General features: G+C 44.6%; 1 protein-coding gene across 1 annotated transcript in view; it reads left to right on the top strand.

The window, feature by feature from the left end:
* The window catches only part of DNAH9 (dynein axonemal heavy chain 9), a 311767-nt gene that overhangs the window by 116478 nt on the left and 175766 nt on the right, over window positions 1-19523 (top strand). The window contains exons 28-31 of the mRNA XM_033089991.1: window positions 2901-3005; window positions 12892-13049; window positions 15830-15968; window positions 18127-18414. Of these exons, the coding sequence (XP_032945882.1) occupies window positions 2901-3005; window positions 12892-13049; window positions 15830-15968; window positions 18127-18414 (690 nt within the window). The remainder of the gene's footprint in view (window positions 1-2900; window positions 3006-12891; window positions 13050-15829; window positions 15969-18126; window positions 18415-19523) is intronic.

The following is a 19523-nucleotide window of genomic DNA, read 5'->3' as shown; positions in this document are numbered from 1 at the left end:
GTACCTCATTTCCTTGACCTCATTTTGGAGAGGCTATTGCTGAAACATTAAATGGTTTTGAATCTGAACGTATCTGGATCTTTTCTGACCTTTCTGTGGCATCAACCCTATCTATCAAACACTCACTCCTTGAAACCCTAGTCTCTTGGTTTCTGAAACATACTTCCACAATTCTCCTAGCTCTCTGTTCTGGCCTTCTTGATTTCATGTTCTGATTCTCTTTTCATGATTTCAAGTTTTACCTGGGTACTGATGCCCAAATCCATCTGCCGGATTTACTCACGGTCTAGTCCTCTCTTTACCTGGGCAGTGGAGGTCTCCATTTGGATGCCCTTCTCTTGTATTTGGTTGACACTGTCTTCTCAGGCCATTCCTACTAATTCCAATCTTCCTTCCGGCCAGATTCCTACTCCCGTTAATACGAATAATCTTATTTTTCTCTGTGGTCTACTGTGGAATGCTTGAGACATCCTAATTGTTTCATGTCTTTCCTTTAGTAGTTCCAATCAGTCACAAACATTGATTCTTCCCTCAGCATGCCTCTTCCTTCCCGGTTTTCAACCTTTTTCTTATTGCCCTTATCCTGGCCCAGTAACTCACCATTTTTTAGCAAGGTAAGACCACAGCCTAGCTAGTCATTGTACTGTTGGGGTGGGGTCAAAAGTAGGACAGAATGGAGTCCTGGGGTTCTGCTCAGGACCTCAGGGGGTAAAGTTTGGGGGTGACAAGTCCCTTACCTATGATAACACTGTTTTTCCTATTTTGTGTATTGGATTTCTATTTGATGAAGGGGATCCACGCCTTTAAAAAGCTTTTAAAACCACTGTGAATGTGGGAAAGCATAGATTTTGATTCCTGAACTTCCACTTAACTATATATTTGTGACATTGGACAGGTTGCTATTATTATCTCAAAATATAATAATAGATATTACTATATATGTATATCTCAAATACAATAATATAATATATATCTCAAATATTTAATAATATATATGTATCTATATCCTCACAATATAATAGTTGTAATATCTAGCTGCAGTAGTGTTTTGAGGACACAAACACAGTGCCTGCAACTCAGAGAGACTCTCTGACTCCTCAATCTGAAATAACCACATCACCCGTATTTTAAGACTCCGGTGGGACTTACTACTATCTGACAGTTTCTTATTTTTGCGTCGTTGGCTATTTTCCCCACTAGAATGTAAGTCCCACGAAAATAGGGGCTTTGTCTCCCTTTTTCACTGCTGATTCCTCACGACCTAGGACAATTCCTGGCACATAGTCCTGCTCAATAAGTATTTGCTGAATGAATAGAGGCATCATTTAATTCAAGGGGCTTAATAAAAGGAGGGCTTTAGTCTTCCCTCCCTTTTCAAAGTCTGCCCCCCACCCAGCTTAGCTTCTGTAATGTTAGACTGCTTTACCCGAGATGTTGATTTCGTCATGTTTTTCTCTGTTTCAAACCTCCAAAGATCCCTTATACTAATTCAAGGGTTTTCATAACCATGACCTCCTTTAGTAATTCAACTTTCCAGCCAAAAGGCACCTTTATTTTTCTCTGGAAACATCATGGTTTTGCTCATCCTTTGTCCATAATCTTTCCTCCTCCTAGAAAGCCCTTACTTACCCTTTTGTTCTGCCTACACAGATATTATTATCCTATTCAGCCAGCATTCCCAATATATGTTCTGTGAGATACCAATATCCCATATCTTCTGATTTCTGTTCTTGTGTTCTTTCCACTACACTAATATTTGCGCAATGCATCTGAGAAAACCAGGGGTCACGTGAGGGGGAAAAAAATTGTAGCCATATAACAAAGTTGAACTAATTAATTTTGAAGGACTTCTCAGGCCCATAAAATGTTATAAATTAGCAAAAGTAGGTTATACAAAGGTGTTTCCCAAGTTTGCTTGACCAAAAAGCCTTGTCTTCAAGGAGTGTCTTCTAGGTTTGGCATACTGTGGAAAGTGCTGTAGTAATACTATGTGAAATTCACCTCTTTGGCCAAACTGATCATTCTAGAGCTTTTTGATCCACTCCTCTATGAACTCCGTAACATCTGTGGTCTATACTATCCATTGGAACCACTGCTCACATAGCACTTTACCTGTTTTATTTGCATACCTTGTCTCCAAACCCAACTAGAAGTTCTTAGAGAGACTGAGCCCCCTGTGTCTAGTCCAGGAGCTATGCCCAGGGCTGATACGTGGGACTTTTCTACTATTTGCATTTGCCAGCACTTTAATGATGTGTCCTTGCCAATGACCTTGAGAGTGTCTCCCAGTAACCTCTCCCTTTATATTGCTCCATGGTTTACTAGTTCACATTTAATGCCCAGAATGGTTTTTATTTTTAGGACAGATACGGCATCTTCCCTCTGAAATTCTTTCCTTACTCTCATTTGAAAGACTTACCTGTAGTTTACTTTCTATAGATGTTAACACTTCCCACCTTCCCTCCCATTTCCAGATTTCTGTCACTATGGGAAACCTGGGTATTTGGGCATGGATTTAAAGATACAGACATAAACTTTTTCATCAGTGCATGCAAAAGGTTGAGTGGGAGGCTTTTTGTCAGTATGGTGCAAGAAAAGTAATATTTTATTCATTTCCTGGGATTTTGAAAGCTACAGAATCAACAGTAATGCAAGCCTGATGACATTTTGAAGGGATTTTGTTCTAAGTGTCTTGAAAAGGTTCTGTTTGATCCTGTGACTTACATTGGCACCCATAGCCATCAAAAATTTAATTGTTCTTGAAATTTTAATACAAGTTTCTAACCAGTGGTCTTTAGAAGTCTGGAAGTACCTATAATAAAGAGGATGGAAAATGACTTAGGTGTGTATTGATAAGCTCGATACTGATAGTAATTTAATCTTTGTACATTTTATTTCAGTCTTGCGGCAACATCTACAAAGGCCTCGCTCAGACTGGTGCCTGGGGCTGTTTTGATGAGTTTAATCGAATCTCCGTGGAGGTCCTGTCTGTGGTGGCAGTACAGGTAGGGGGGCCAGAAGTTGGTGGGAGCCCTGTGGTCTTCATGCCAAGCACTACAGAAATCTATCATATCCTCTTGTTTCCATCTCCTTCCCTCCTCTCATCTCCTTCCCTGTTTCCCTGCAGCCTTGCATCCCATGCCCCTTTCTGCACTCTGTAAAATCAGGCCTGAGTGCAGAATAGGTCCATACCAATGTGGATCCGTCCACTGGCTGTGGGACTCCCTTTCTCCTCTGTAAAAGGGGAATAAAGAACAGCCTTCTCACCTGTTTCCTAGGGGTGAGGAAAGGATCCAGCAAGATGGCGGCGCCCCACTGCTTGGAAAGACTTGGGGAATTGTCAGATTAGGGCATAAAACTCAGCTCTGCCATTTCCAAGCTGAGCGTCTGGGCGAGTTGCTATACTTCTCAGCCAGTTCACTTAATCATATATGAAGTGAGGATTATGGTGTGACTGTTGCTGAAGGAAGGAAGTCATTTTGGGGTCAGGTTTTATGTGAACATGCCACTTGCCGTTCAAGTCCTGCAGCAAGCACTTGGTGAACTTTGTGCTCAAGAGTAGGATGAAAGGTCCCCCGATGAATAGGACATGACCCCCAAGTGCAAAAATCTGAGTTCTTGAGACAGGCCAGTGCACTCTTTAGTGTTCTAGAAGTGACTTGAGTTCTGACGCAGAGTATGGAACCAGACTGTCTTGAAAACAAGCCTTAAAAGGATGGAGAAGATTTAAATTGGGGTAAGGATCCCCAAGACAATGGGAGCAGCAGAAGAGTGGGGGACGGAAAAGTCAAAAAAAAAACAACACCTTTGTTGAAAGTCTGTTCTGTACCTGATATTTTTCATATATCGTGTCTTAGGCTACCTTGCATCCTACATCTCTTAGAGCCCCACAACAGTCCTATGAGCCACTGTTATCCCCCATATGTATTTACCTGTGTGTGTATGTAGGATTTGAACCCAGCTCCCCCACCCGTGCTGACCGGGTGTAGGGCTGGGCACAGAGCTGGTATACAGGAGATAAAATGCTACAGAGGAAAATAAGGCTAGAGAGGCAGGTTTGCACCAAAGAGCAGACAGACTAAAAGGCCATGATGTGCGTTATGCCTCCTTCAGTGGGCAACAGGGAACGCCTGGAGATTTCTGAAAGGGAACTCACCCCTCTGCTTGGCAGCGGTTTCAAGGAGGGGCTGGGCAGCAGAAGAATCAGCCGCTATAGTCAAGTCAGAGCTTTCTCATGGGGTCCTGATTATAGCTGCGAAGGCCTAAATGGGATCCAACCTCCTGCAAAAGCCCCCAACCACCACGGAGAAGCATATCCTTTACCAGCACCTGTTCCCATGTTCCTCCCTGTAAGCTGAGTCCCCCCATTTCCCACTAGGGGAAGCTTGTGGTTTCAGACCCCCCCCACCCCCTCCTACATCAACAAGACAAATGTCAGGGTACCGTATAATGATAAAAGCCGTGGTGAAGTCTTGGGACAATTGCATGTCTGGTGCTAATAGTTTGTGCCTGCACACCATACGGTTAAAAAGACTTCAATTTTCCTCTTGTCGTTAGCTTTTATTTCTAAAACAACATGTATGCAGTATGAAAAAGAAAACTGCCCTCTTCGGTCCCTATGGGACTTGTGTTTAATTTTCTCAGGTCCAGATAAAGAATAAGGAAAAAGTTTAGCTTAACTGACATTTTTCTTAGGCAAGTGTGCCGGGTTGAAGGAGAGGGCAGCAGAAGGGGTGGGGGAGGAGCTGCAGAGAGAAGGCTGTCATGGTGGGGGGAGGCAGTCAAGGCAGCACCCTCCCCTCCACCTGGCTTGTCTGCCCTGTCGGGAGCCAGTCTCTACCCACATACCCCCCACATGCTGGCACCCCTCCTGTCCAGGCATGCTGTACCTGTTACAGGCAGGCTGATGTGGAAGCAACCACAGGCTGAACAGTGGTAGAATTTACACCGTTAGCCGATCCCATGGCCCACTCTCATCTCCAGCTGCCACTGGGAGCCATAGGTGGTTCAGGGGCTCTGCAGGGTCCCTTCACTTCCTCACCCCCTAAAGTGGTCAGTCTTACCATCTCTTGCATTTGACGGCCCGTTGGTGTTCCCACTCACTGACTCTTGTGCAGACTTTTTCTTGGTGAAGCTCCTGGAAGGTACAAAAATGTGGAGCTCTTCTCCTGTTCCCAGTGGTTTTATGGTTTTACCCTTCCTCGGGTTTGTTTGATTCATTAGGAGTTCGTAGAGGAAGGACGTCAAATAGCTGGCCTGAACATTCTCTTGGACTGAAAACCCTTGACTAGCTTGGTTCAGAAGAGCTGATTGTATGCATTTCAGTGCTTTCATGTCAGTAGCTTGAAACTATGGTGGGGGTATTTCCACAATGGAAACTGCAAATTCTACAAATCATTTGTTAAACATTTACCATCATACTTATTCCTGCCAAGAATGTGAGGTCAGTGTTGCCAGATCTTCTATTTTAAAGAGAAGCTCAATGTCCATATTTTTATTTTTTAAATTTTCTAGATTTCAATAAGTTCGCAACTCATTCAATTAAAAAAAAAATACCCTGAGCCAGACAAACAAAACACATTGGTTGCCTGTATTCACCTCTGCATGGTCACTTCACCAAAAACAACAACAACAACAACAAAACACTTAAAACCAGGAATGACACCCCTGTAAGGTCTTTTTGAATTTGGGGTACAATCCATTTTGGAGTATAAGATGTAGAGTAAAACAAGTAAAATAAACCTTTCTCAGAGTACTAATTCTAGGCCTAGAATGGTTCTGAAAATCAGGACATAAATGTAGACTTTTCACCGCTGTCGGTATTGGGGTTGATAACCCATAATTATACCATGTACCTGGGGTTTTTCTCCTTACTTCTTCCGCTGCAGATGTTTCACAGCTGATATCTTCCTCCATCTTTTTTATTCCTTGCCCACTATCCTGTTATTTTTACCCACCTTTCTGTGCACCTCTTTCATCTTGCTTTTATGATTTTCTTTGCCCTGTCTTCTGCCTGCTAGCCACAGATTTCAGAGGGCATTTCTTGTTCTCACCAGCCAGGTTGCACTGCTCTGACTGGCCTCACTTAAATCCAGGATGATTCATCATAAACAGTTATACCTGTGGTGTCCCAGTGTAGCACTCAGAGCTGGGAGAAGGGGATGTGCCAAATGGCGCTCTCAGTGTGTCTCCCCATGGAGCCCAGGGAAAGGGCAGGTGGTGAGAGTCAGACCAGGATCAGCATAGAGCTCGTCTTGGGCTCCAGACATTGTGTAAGCAAGTTTTGCATAGAACTGGGATTTTAAAATAAGCAGGTTATTGTAGAGTGAGGTTAGCCAGGCAAGGAAGTGTGGAAGTAGTTACATATGTAGGCTCTGACGCTACACGGTCAGTGTTCAGTTTTGGCTCTGCCACTTACTAGCTGCGCCACCTTAGGCAAGTTCATGTTTCAAGTTCCACATCTGTAAAGGGGGTTAATAATTGTACATACTTGATGCAGTTGTAATACTTATTAAATCAGTTAATATGTGTAAAGCACTTAAAAGAAAGCCCTGCAAATAGTAGGTACTCAATAAATGTTCATCTGTGATGATGATGATGGTGATGGTGATGATGGTAGAGACAATGATGGTGGTGGTTATGATGGTGATGGTGACGATGGTGTTGGTGATGATGATGGTGATAGTGATGATGGATAATGGTGATGATGGTAGAGATGATGGTGGAGACAATGATGGTGGCATTAATGATGATGGTGGTGGTTATGATGGTGATGGTGACGATGATGATGATGGCTGTGATGTTAGTGGTGATGATGATTGTTTTCATTATTACCTGAACACTGTAGTTAATTGGTTGAAGAGAAGTAGAGGGCTGGGACCGTAAGGCAGGGAGGGATGGTCCACACCCTGGTCTCACCAGTTTTCTCTACACCTGACCCAGCCTCAGCTATCTTACCAAACTTAACAGTGTCCTAACAAATGAGGCAATGCCCAACAGTCATTTTCCCTAATGGATAATGGACACTGTGAATTTGCCTTATTTTGAAACTGTCCAACACGAGGTCAGTAATGGGTTCTCCAAGATCAGTTCCCTTTTGCTTCTAGAATTAAATGAAATAAGTTCAACCTGGAATTCCACGATACTTGCACACTCCAGTCTGGGAACACACCCATAGGAGACACTCTCAAGAAAACGCTCTGACAGCAGCCTGGGAAACATCAGAGCTGGTAGCATTTAAAATCATATACCATCCAAGGAGAAAATTGCACTTATTATTCACACAGTAATCCAGGCTGGCATATCCATCCAGAAGCCGCACCAGCTGTGACACTTTGTCTCTTGCCCTCCCTCTCCTCCTCTCTGCTCCTTGCCCATCTGTGCTCATCTTCCCAGTAACTTCTACAAAAGTGAGTATGCTTCAGTGTCCTTGAACGTGGATATTTTCATGTCGCTGTCAAATTGGTCAAGCGGAATTGCATATCCAATTAGGAAAAAGTATGGCAATTCCAAGAGCAATTACTCAGCTATTTTTACAATGTATACGATACTACAATACTTAACTTTTTTTTCAAAATTTTGCCATTACTGTTGCAATCAGCTTGCTAGGCCTTGGGTTATCTGGGCCTGGGGACGTGCGCCACCAGGGCATTCTCCACCACCCTGTACCTGCAGCCGCTTGTCCCCCTCCACGTTCTCTGGCCAGGCATTCCTGCCACTTCCCTTCCTTCTGAGGCTGGAAGGAGCTAGAAGCAGCAGATTAATTAGCAAAGACTTGGGAGCCCACCATACAGGGTTCCAAGTACTCAAGGTGCCAAACAAATGCTAGAGTCTCAGAATCAAGGGAGCTTCCCATGCAGCACACTTCACAGAAGAGCTTAAGGTCTAGGGTGAAAACACAGAAATATAAAATGATGTAAAAAGCGATGAGTGGGTTACACTCCCTGAAGGCAACAGATGCCAATCTGCCATTGCAGAGAGAAGTGTGGCATGAGCCAGGCAGGATTTTGATAACACATGACATTTTGGAGCAAAGGCTGGAAAAGAGAATGACCACAGGGCACCACAGATTGGGCCACTTCCCTAGAATGAATGGGGCAAGGTAGAGGGGTGCGGAGAAAAAGCTGAGAAGACGATTCATGTAGCAGAGCTAGCTGGTGACCCCCTTAAAATGTGTTACCTGCAGAGAGCTGTATGACTAATTCTTTTTGAGTGCATCTGATGCAGGGCTGTAGCCTGTGTGGGAGGATATAGGAATGGAACCCTACGGTTTACCAATTTCTAATCTTTGAAGGGAAAGATACCTTTCCTAAGATATCAAATCAAGTCCCCATTGTCAGATGAGCACACGTGGCTTGTGCAGATAACAGGACTGATCATTGAAATCAGGGCTGGCCTTACAATATAGAGAATTAAAACCTATACATGTATCACGCTAGATGGGCACCGGACTTATCAGGGAGACCACTTCATAGACTATGTAGATGCCTGACGACTGCACTACACACCTGAAGCTGAAGTTGAATAATATTGACTGTCAACTATAATTGTATAGAGAGAGTGTCACGGGATGTGGAGTACAGCAGAGGGAAGATAGTCAATTGAATTGTAACAGCTGTGTATGATGTCAGAGGGGTAGTAGATTTGGGGGGTAGGTTATCACTTTGTGAGGGGTGTAAATGTCTAACTAGTACATTGTTTTGCACACCTGAAACTAATTTTAAAAAACCCTGTACATATATGTAAAATATAAGACAGTTCCATTAGAGAGATGCAGTCAAGGCCGTAGAGGCTGGAAAGGGAAAGTGAATCCATCTGGTTGGGACCATGGCGGGTCATGAAACTGGTGTGGAAGAGTGTGTGTTCCAGTGGCAAGGACACTGAACGGGCCACCAGGTGTCCTGAGAGTGCCCAGCCGTGTCAGCATCACCTGGGAACCTGTCAGAAGTGCACACTCTCAGACCCACTGCAGACCTGCTGAAACAAGATCTGCATTTTCACAAGCTCCCAGTGTTTCGTACGCACAATAAAGTCGGACATGTGCTGCTCTGGCGCAGTAACCCCAGCCCTGGCTGCACGTTAACGCCCTGGGCAAGTCTGAAAAACAGTAATGCACAAAGCAGTCTCCACCTGCAAAGATGCTGATCTTACTGGTCTGGGGCCGGACCTGGGCATTGAGTTTTATAGATAAGTAGATGCTCGATAGATGAGTTGATAGAGGGGTAAATAGACAGACAGATAGATAGGACCTTCCCACGTGGCTCTCGTGTTCTGCAAACTGGGAGAACCAGAGCTGAGAGGGACACTGTCAAGTAAGGAAAACATCTTGAGGACTGTGGAACTTGGGTTCACATCAAGATCCAAAAGATGGAGCCTGGCTGGTCCAGGTGAGTCGGCTGCAGTGTGAAGTTCTCTCCAAGGCAGGTGGGCAGAAGGGAACGGAGGACCCAGGCTCATCTGAGAAAGGGAGGGTGTCAGCCTGCAGCTATGGATGGGGACCCCTGGGCAGCAGCAGGGATGAGTAGAAATCCAAGAATTGACTGGACTGCTGTGGTTCTTGAACTTGAGCTTGTATCAGAATCACCTGGAGGGCTTGTTAACGCAAGCCTTGTGGGTCACCACCCCCAGAATTTCTGATTTGGTCAACATGGGGTGGGGCTAGGGATTTCCACGGAAATTCGGTGGGACCCAGGGACACAAGCTGTGGAATGAGGGACAAGTCAAGTCTGTTTGGCCTCAGTTTCCTCACTGGTAAAATGTGTGGTCCAGATCATGGTTTCTCACCCTTTGCACTATGAGCGTCTCGGGCCTGGTCATTCCTTGTTGTGAGGAGCTGTCCTGTGTGTTGTAGGCTGTTCAGCATCATCCTTGGTCTCTCCGCACGAGCTGCCAGCAGCAACCTCCCACTAGGTGTGTCTCCAAAAATATCTCAGCACATGGCCAATTATCCCCTCGCGAGGACGGGCAAAATCAGCCCGTTGAGAACACCAGTTTCTCCCCAGGTTTCCATTTTGGTATGTTTTGTTTCATGGGGGGCAAAAGCACCTTTTCTTATTTTGTGGACACTTATGCGTCTAAACTCTAACTTAATTATTTTCAGAGCATCACAAATAAGTCCGAAAATGTGTATATTTGATGAGGAGCTGGCACCGGTGCTCCTTCTGGTAAAAGGCGGTTTGGGGAAGAGGCTAAAGGTGTGTGGTTTGGCACCAGATGGCCTGGTTTTTCACTCAGGTTGCCCACTTACCAACTGTTAGACATCTGGCAAATGTCTTTTTTTTCCTTTCAATTTTTTATTTTGAACAAACTGTAGAATTAGAGAAAAGTTGCAAAAATACGTAGTACAGAGAGTTCCCACATATCCTTCCCTTGGCCTCCCCTATGTCAACACCTCACATGACTATAGTGCAGTTTCCTAACTGCCTTCTGCTTTGGTTTCCTCGTTTATAAAATGAAGACTTACCCATCTCATACAGCTATTGGGAGGACGAAGCGGGATAATTCATGTAAAATACCCAGAATGGCATCTGGTACATAACAAGTGCTCAGTAAATGTCAGTTATTATTTTGTTGTTACTCCCTGTGGCTTTAAAATCTCTGAAAATGATGAGTCTTCGGTGGAGAAACAGAGCCCCAGGAGTGAGGCGTATGCCTGGCAGCCTTAGGTATCGGTCTGTGCCTACCTGTGTGTGCACCTCCACCTGGCCGGGCTCGCAGCTTAATGCACGTGATCCCGTCCCCCTGCTTCTCTCCTTGCATCCTGAAGGACCTCTGGGCTTGATCAAGGCCTGCTGGGTCCTGACCTTTACCTTGCAATGGCTTGTGCCGTGGACCTCAGCTGCTGTGAAGGCAGTGAGGACATGCTAGCAGAGGTCTCCTGTCCTACAGGAGCCAGGTGACAGAACCTGTCACTGGCACTGATGCTCCACCATGAACTGCATCCTCAGTCTGTTCCACATGCTCCTTCAAGGACTCCCTGCAGAATGGACCCAAAAGCACAGGTGCCTCCGATCCTACAGTGCATCATCATTCTCTCTGAGCAGGAGGTTTCTGGGCCTCAGTGTTGCCGGAGGGAATGCTGAGTCAGAGTGAACAGCGCAAAAGGCTCTGGGCTCTCGCTTTTGCCTCCACCCAGAGGTATCAGAGCAACTTGTAAATGGTAATCATGCTCACCTCTCCACTCCATAACAAGGTGAGCACTCAGTATATTTTACAGGTGGGAGGACTGAGCCTGAAGGAGCAAACCAGCCTTTAGCACCCCCATAGCTTGCACACTGGTGAGAGGCTCCGTGGCAGAGCTGAGCTGTAAGCACCTCAGGAACCAGCAGAGCTGAATCTGTTTGGCCAGCGTGCTGGGTGCTGACGCTGCCTCTGCCAGAACGGCATTGATATTCTACACTAGAAAAGACGTTTCAGTCTCAAACTAATTGCTGCAAGCTCAAATGCATTCAGTCATTAGAGCTTCACTTTGGGAAAGGAGCTGAATCCTAATTGTAAAACTGTCACAGGTTCTGGCAAACACTGCCCTTCCAGGCTCTGGAGAGAGTCTTGCCCAGTGTGAGAAGGCCCAGGTGCGCGCGCGCTCTCTCTCTCTCTCTCTCTCTCTCTCTCTCTCTCTCTCTCTCTCTCTCTCTCTCACACACACACACACACACACACACACACACACACACACCTGCAGCCAAAGCTCCACTGAACGTTTTGCTATTCGAAACACTGTGAACATAGCTGACTGGCTTGGGGCTCATTCAAAAAAACCTTGGTCTGTCCCCATCTTTCCGGTTTTGCTTTCAAGAACCCTGGGAGGCTGAAAATACTCAGAGACATTCCGGGGCCCTGCTGAACAAGTGCGCCCCTTTTGTTGCTGATAATTTTAGTACATGTTTTTTTTTTCTTTTTCAAAGCACCAGGTGTGAAAATAAATGGATGAATTTTATTTCTGTCCCTTTCCTCCTACGACTAGTAAGAGTGATCTAGAATGGAGATCTGACCAGATCAAGCTTCAGTTTAAATACCCTGTGGCTCCAGACCACATTTAAGAAAAAGCCTAATCTCTTCAAGGTTCTAACAGCCCTCAGGAATTTGGCCGCAGCATATGTTTGCCACTGTGGCTCTTGCTACTTTTCACCATACAGGACACTCCCTCCATACAGGAGTCACCTGGACTTAACGCAGTCTGTTCTGGAAACGTAGATCGGCGAGTGGTTGACAGGACTTAAACCGAAATGGGGACCACAGCTGCCGTGACGATGGGCACAGCAGCAATTTCCATGTCAGCTGCTATTTCTAAGCGTTTTCTATATGCTAAACCCTTTATGACTTTATTTCATTTAATCCTTAGAGCAAGCTCTGGAGTTAAGTACAGATCTTCTTTCCATCACCCACAATCCATTTGCCTGATTCAAGTCCAGATGCCACCACTTAGTAGCTAGCTGTGTTAGGTTGGGCAAACTACTCCACCTGTCAGTGCTTCCGTTTCATCATAGAGAAATGAGGGTGATGGCATTCAAGTGCCCCCCTCAGTGGATCATGGTAAGGGTCAAAATAAGTTAATGCAAAAAGAGTGCACAGAACAACGCCCGGCACAGGATCAGGGCTGATACTCTGTCACAACACAGGGCGCTGATGCCCAGAGAGAGTTTGACACCTGTTTGCTGCTCCCTCCCAACCTCTAGCCACTGTGTTATAAATATGGGTATACACGGCCAGGTTTCTTTTAGTCAAGCACCTAGTGTCCATCAGTAAACAGCCCAGCTGGCCGCCGCGGTGCCTGTCCCTCAGGAAAAGGGGTTACTGGACAAGTGTTTGTGTTGTGTGTGGATTCCCACCTTCAGCCACTGTCTCCACACTGAAATGCAATGGAGGCATTTTCCATTGACTCCTCCTTCACAGGTGAAAAGCATTCAAGATGCAATTCGAGATAAAAAGCAGCGGTTCAACTTCCTTGGGGAGGAGATTAGTCTGAACCCTTCTGTGGGGATTTTTATCACCATGAACCCAGGCTACGCCGGCCGCACAGAGCTGCCGGAGAACCTCAAGGCCCTTTTCAGGTGAGTGTCAGCCCTGCCCACGGGAGGCCCCAAGAGAAGCTTCTTTTATTTTCCTCACCGGAAAGACATGACCTATATGTTAGAGGAAATGTGGGACATACCCAAAAGTAGATTTTAAAAAGCACTTTGAATGCTATCACCAGTAAAATGACTTCTTGCTTAATTGTGTTCTGTTCTTTATGTGCATGTTTGAAAGCCATACATTTGTAGTGTACATTTGTGGTCTACACACAGTTTTCTATTGTTTTGATTTTTCATTTCCTAGTCTATCATAATCATATCACAAGGAGTTTCTTCTGTTAGATATTCTTAATAAATCTCATTTCAGGACTGCCTTTTATTCTATCATTGGTCCACAATGAAATTAACTAGTCCCCCATCGTTAAATATTAACACTGTTTCTAACATTTAAAATAAATTCATGCATAATGCTATAATACACATCTATGTATATAAGTCCTTTCTTTTCCTGTATGCATGATTATTTTCTTTGGCTAGCTTCCCAGAATTGGAATCATCGAGTTAACAGGGAGCAACATTTTTAAGGTTCTAGATACACATTGCCAAATTGCTTTCTAAAAAGAGTAGTGCCGAATTATACTCCTAGTAGCAATGCACGAGCACCTCTGTTACTTTACCTTTGCCAACCATGGATAGGGCCATGTTTTAAAATCTTTATTTTAATAAGAAAACACAAATGCGTTTCCTCGCCGGGGCTGGAATCTCCATTCTTTTTTTCAGAAAAGAGAAGTCAGCCCAACAAAGAGAAAACTGAAAGATGCTTCATGGCTTCTGATTTTCCACCTACTGAACTGTTACCTCAGAGATAGGCTGTGGAGCTGTGACAAAGTCGAGGATGTCTCTCGTCTTTGGACTGAGACACATACTGCCCCCTGGGGACAGGGAGGCCTAGGCGGCCACTGGAAAGCTCCCTGTGTGCTGCTCAAGCCCCTCACGTTGTTCCAGGGTGGCAAATTCCTGTATCACGGGAGTGGCATGGTATGTCCTCCTTCAGGCAGGTCCCCACTTTAACCAAAAGCTTGTTAGAATTTCAACAGGTTGTCTAGACTGGTGCCATAGAATACTGTGTGGCTTTCTATTTGTTTACACCAAGTACTTATTAAATAAGCCCTGTGTTACAGAAGATAATGGAGGTGGGTTATCACCCTGATAAAAATTATTTCTTTTATTATTTTTCCCTGAATTTACAGATAACATATCCATAGAACATTTAGGGGAAGAAAAGAGAAAACTATTTTTTAAAACAATAAATACAAACATCTACTTTTAGATTTAATTCTCACAAAAGCCCAATGAGGTGGATACTATTTGTATCCCCCTTGTGCAGTGAGAAAACAGATGGATTCAGCAAATTGCCCAGGGTAGTAACCCTAGTTACTAGGATTAGCTGTAACCCAGCTAGTTAGTAGCAGAGCTGGAGTTTGCACCCAGGCCATCTGGCTCTAGACTCTCTGCTTCTCCCCATCTCGATACTGTCATTCAGAGATAGCGTAACCGTTTGGCATTCTCCTTTTCCATGTTTGTGGGCCGAGTATTTCTTTTTCAAGCTTGGTATTAGACCCTATATAGTTTAATATCCTGCCTTCATTAATTAATGTCTTTTCATGTCATTAAATGATTTTTCTACAGCATTATTTTTCATGACCATATTACATTACATTCTATGGATACATAACCTCATTTCATGTTGCAAAATAATTTTGAATTTCCAAGTATTTGATTGTTCTTTTGAATTTGTAATACAATTTTATTTTACATTTTGCAACGTAACGTAAACGACAAATGTACTTGAATGAAACTTTTTTAAAATGTTGCATGTGTAGGGAAAATGGAATTAAAGAAATGAAACAATCTTAGGCTCCTATTAAACACCTAATAAACTAATTAAAAATAAGTAATTTTAAAATCAAGTGTTTCTAGAGCCAGAGGTGGGAAAAAATCAAAGTAAACCCTTATATAATATACACAAAAATCCCCTTCTGTATTCTCATAGATGCTATTTTGTGACAAGGTGGGGTTAAGAAGCACTCCCTTCAACCCTCAGCATTAGATAGTTAGGTTTGTATGCAAGTAAGTACAGAATGAACCCTGAGTATTTAGGCTTGGAGGAGACACGTCTTGAGGATGAGGAATAGAGAGATTCTCAGTTTTGTGTAGATACCAAGAGAGACTCAGTTGTTCACCCTCAGCCCCTAATCTATTCTAGACAACGTGCTTTCCTAATCTGTGCCCTGTGTAAGGCACACTGGACTCAAGTTACAAGACTTGAATTGTACCCCCACCCTGCCCCTATCTGCTGTCATCCATCACCTTGGGCAAGAGAATTTACTTTCTTTATCCTTAGTTAACTCATCTTAAAATTGCAAGTCTTAGATGAAATCATTGCTAAGTAAGGTCTTACCGTGTTTCCCCGAAAATAAGACCTAGCCGGACAAGCAACTCTAATGCGTCTTTTGGATCAAAAATCAATATAAGACCCGGTATTATATTACATTACATTATATTACATTACATTATATAATATTAAAGACCTGGTCTTATATTATAGTAAAACAAGACCGGGTCTTATATTAATTTTTGCCCCAAAAGATGCATTAGAGCTGATTGTCCGGCTAGGTCTTATTTTCGGGGGGAAACGGTAGGTTTTACACTCACAGATGCCTCCATCCCTGATCTCAGCCAGCGTCTCTTGTTTTACAAGCTCCCCTTTGACTGTGTAGTTGGAAAACTGTCTTGGCCCTCTGTCTCGCTGTGTGCAGGCCTTGTGCGATGGTTGTTCCAGACTTGGAGTTGATCTGTGAAATCATGCTGGTGGCAGAAGGATTCATTGAAGCCCGGTTGTTAGCCAGAAAGTTCATCACCCTTTACCAGTTGTGCAAAGAGCTTCTCTCCAAACAGGTACACTCCCTAGTTAACCTGGAAAATCAATCGTGTGTGATGGCCCCACTCTGGATGGGTTTTGGGGCCGATGTATTAGGGAAACATACTCGATCCTTCTCATAGACAGTCACTGTGCCCATAGCATATTAAAAGATTTGAACACCTCTGTAACAAAAGGGTGTTGCTATATAGTCTATTTAAAACAAAAGAGGATTTCTGTGGTCAAATAATTTTTCAAAAATGCAATGCCTCATTGATCACCATTGGGTCACTGCAGCAGCCAAGTAAAACCGTTAGATGGAATGGTCTCTATGTGAAGGGATGTGAGATGGGGAGAGCGTTGGTGAAGAGAGAGTTAGGTAGGCATTGAGGAAACCCATGCCTTTCATCACTGCTTGACCTGAAATGTGGCTCCTGCCTCGGGCAGATCCCCTCACAGAAATAACACCTTAAAACGTGACCGAAAACCTTCAAGGTTTATGCCTTGGGTGGAGAATTTCTTGGTGGTAATCAAGTTACCCCGGGCTGTTCCTAATGAATTTCACTTCCCTTTGGGGTTTTCCCACTTGGATCACCTTTGCTGCCACAATGTGGGCGCTCTTAGCCCTGTGAAATCTGCCCAAGATGAATTAAAACAAACAAACAAACTCTCCTGTTCTCTTCGTACCTCCCTGGCCCCTTGCTCATTGAGTCTCTCTCTAGGTTCTCTACATCATTGACTCCCAGGCCAGCGACACTGTCACAACTCTATACCAAACCTTTCTTTTGAACGCTGAACCTGTATATCCAATGGTCTGTACCACTAAAAAGCAGCCCTGCTCAGCATCTAAAGCTGATCTTCCTGCCAGCCCCCACTCCAAGCCTACTTCTGCATTTCTTGCTTCAAGTATGTACAGCTATCATTTACTCACTGATTCTGGAACCCTAATTCTTGACACTTTTTCTTAGCGTCTCCTTCTAATCATGAATGAACTGTCATTCTTTCTGCCCTCTGGATATTTCTCAAGCATGTCTCATTTTCTTTGTACCACTTTAGTTCCAAGCACCCCTGTCTTTTGCTTAAATACTTGGAAACACCTTGCTCCTTGCTTCTCCACTACTACTCTAGTCCATCAAACCTATTCTTTGGCCCCCAGCCAGAGTGATCGTTTAAAAATGCTGCTCATCGTTCTTAGGATAAAGACCAATATCCTTTTCACTGACCCAAAGAGCGTGTACAGGGCTCTGTCTCCTGCCTACTTCCAGAGCTTCAGTTCACAGCCCTCACCATCTTGTGCTTGCTGTACCCACATTGGTCTTCTTTGAGTCTGGTGTGCAACGAAGACAAAGGACATGGTGGCTGTGCCTAGGCTAAGGATCAGACTGCCCTAGAGAAACAACATTGAAGAAGACCAGAGGGAGTAGAATGCAGTCAAGCACCGATGAAAAATAAGTGCAGTCAAGGCCAGAAGGAACAGGATGTCCACAGGCTCAGGGGAGGGAAGACAGTCAAGTTCAGGTATAGCCACCATGGCCACTGTCTTCATTGCACACTGAATTGTCCTTTGTAGCATGTATCACAGCTCTAATTAAATAACAATCTGCTAGGAAGCAAGTAGCAGGGCTGGGACTTGAACCTCGGTCTGTGTGAGTTTGGATTTTATGCTCTGAGCTGCCCACTCCACCATTCCCCTACCACACTGCTCTGAGTCCTGAAAGCAGTGTGGTCCCCTCGTCCACAGAATCGACTATCAGAACTTGTGACCACTGAGTTCTACCTTTGACAAAATTTTAAGGAACTAGTTTTTAACTCCTTTTTTCAGACAGTTTGAAGGCCTCAGAGGTAGGTCATGGGAGCTTAGCCTCAGCCATCTCTAAGAGCTAACATGGCTCTCTCCTTGATGTACAAGGAGTAGCTAGATAGGTTTGTGAGCGGTTCTGTTTAATCTCCCGGACCCCCGGTTCCCTGTATGTTCTGTCTGCTTTGTTGCCATCACAGCTAGAAAAGTAACTTACGTCAGTCTAGGAACCAGGGTCCTGGGATCACGATCTCCTACGTCATTCCTTGCTACGCCTCTGCCGTGGCCTCCAACGTGCCCTAATATTGATGGGATACCTGTAATGTGCAGACACTAGACTGGCATATGGTGTTGTGCATCCCAGCAGCTCCCCTCTAACCCTCGCTGCCTTCCCTCAGGATCACTACGACTGGGGCCTGCGGGCCGTCAAGTCGGTGCTGGTGGTGGCCGGGTCTCTGAAGCGAGGAGACCCCGATCGGCCTGAGGACCAGGTCCTGATGCGCTCCCTGCGAGACTTCAACATCCCCAAGATCGTGACCGATGACATGCCCGTGTTCCTGGGCCTGATCGGGGACCTCTTTCCTACCCTGGATGTCCCTCGGAGGAGAGACCGCCACTTTGAAGCTGTGGTGAGGAAGGCGGTAGTGGATCTAAAGCTCCAGGCTGAGGACAACTTTGTGCTCAAGGTACACGGGGTTTCCATCCCAAGATTTGTCTCTTCATTCTTTTCTTAGACAACGGGTTCTAGTTCATCCTCGATGCAAAGGGTTGCTTCCGATGTGCAGATACCTGTCCACTTGGTAATAATTCATTTCAATAGTTATTTATTGGGGCACCCACGATGTGGAATGCATGGTGGGGGATACAAGAAAAAGAGAGAGCCCCCACGTCAGGGAGTTCATGTTCTAACCTGAGGAATAGACACCCCTGCTCTGCTAGAGCACGCGTTTCTTTCACATGAATTACTTTATCCATGATTATAGACGAGTGATATAACGTGGGAGGCCACGTTGGGTCATATGCATTTTTCTTTTCTTGTAAATGTTTTGATCTGATCGGGGGCAGCCTTTTTATAAAGGAAAAAAATCTTAGGGTAGTAGGAAGAATAATATACACATCCTAATCCCCAGAATTTGTGAATATGTTTCGTTACATGGCAAGAGGGTATTAAAGTTGCAGATAAAATTGAGGTTTCTGATCAGCTGGCCTTGAGATGGGGAGAGGATCCTGGTTCATTGGGTGACTCAATATCATCACAACGGTCTTTATAACTGAAAGAGGGAGGTTGATGCCATGGGAGAAAGACTCACCGGCCATTGCTGGCTTTGAAGGTGGAGGAAGGGACTAGGAACCAGGAAATGTGGGCAGCCTCTAAAAGGTGGAAAAGGCAAGAAAACAGCTTCTCCACCTAGAGCTTTTGGAAGAACCAGCCCTGTCAACACTTTGCTTTGAGCCCAAAGAGACCCAGTTTGGAATTCTGACCACCTAACCTGTAGACAACAAATTTGTATTGTTAAAGCCTTTAAGTTTGCAGTAATTTGGTACAGCAGCAATAGAAAATGAATACATTTCGCAACAGGTACAGACTTTAAGGGAAAAAAAACCCTGCAACTTCAGAGTAAGTATAACTAGTTTTGTAATTGTAGGAACGATGGTGGTTTGTACTGTTTTCTAGGGAGGCTCCGGGCAGGTGAAGGCATTCTTTCCCCCAGATGTTAAAACAGTGGACTAATGAAGAAGGTTCCATGGAGATCAGATCTTTAGTTGTAATTCAAGTGGGTTTTCTTAGAAGGGC

The sequence above is a fragment of the Rhinolophus ferrumequinum genome, chromosome 21, assembly GCF_004115265.2.
Source record: "Rhinolophus ferrumequinum isolate MPI-CBG mRhiFer1 chromosome 21, mRhiFer1_v1.p, whole genome shotgun sequence".
NCBI lineage: Eukaryota > Metazoa > Chordata > Mammalia > Chiroptera > Rhinolophidae > Rhinolophus > Rhinolophus ferrumequinum.
This window is presented reverse-complemented; position numbering and strand designations above follow the sequence as displayed.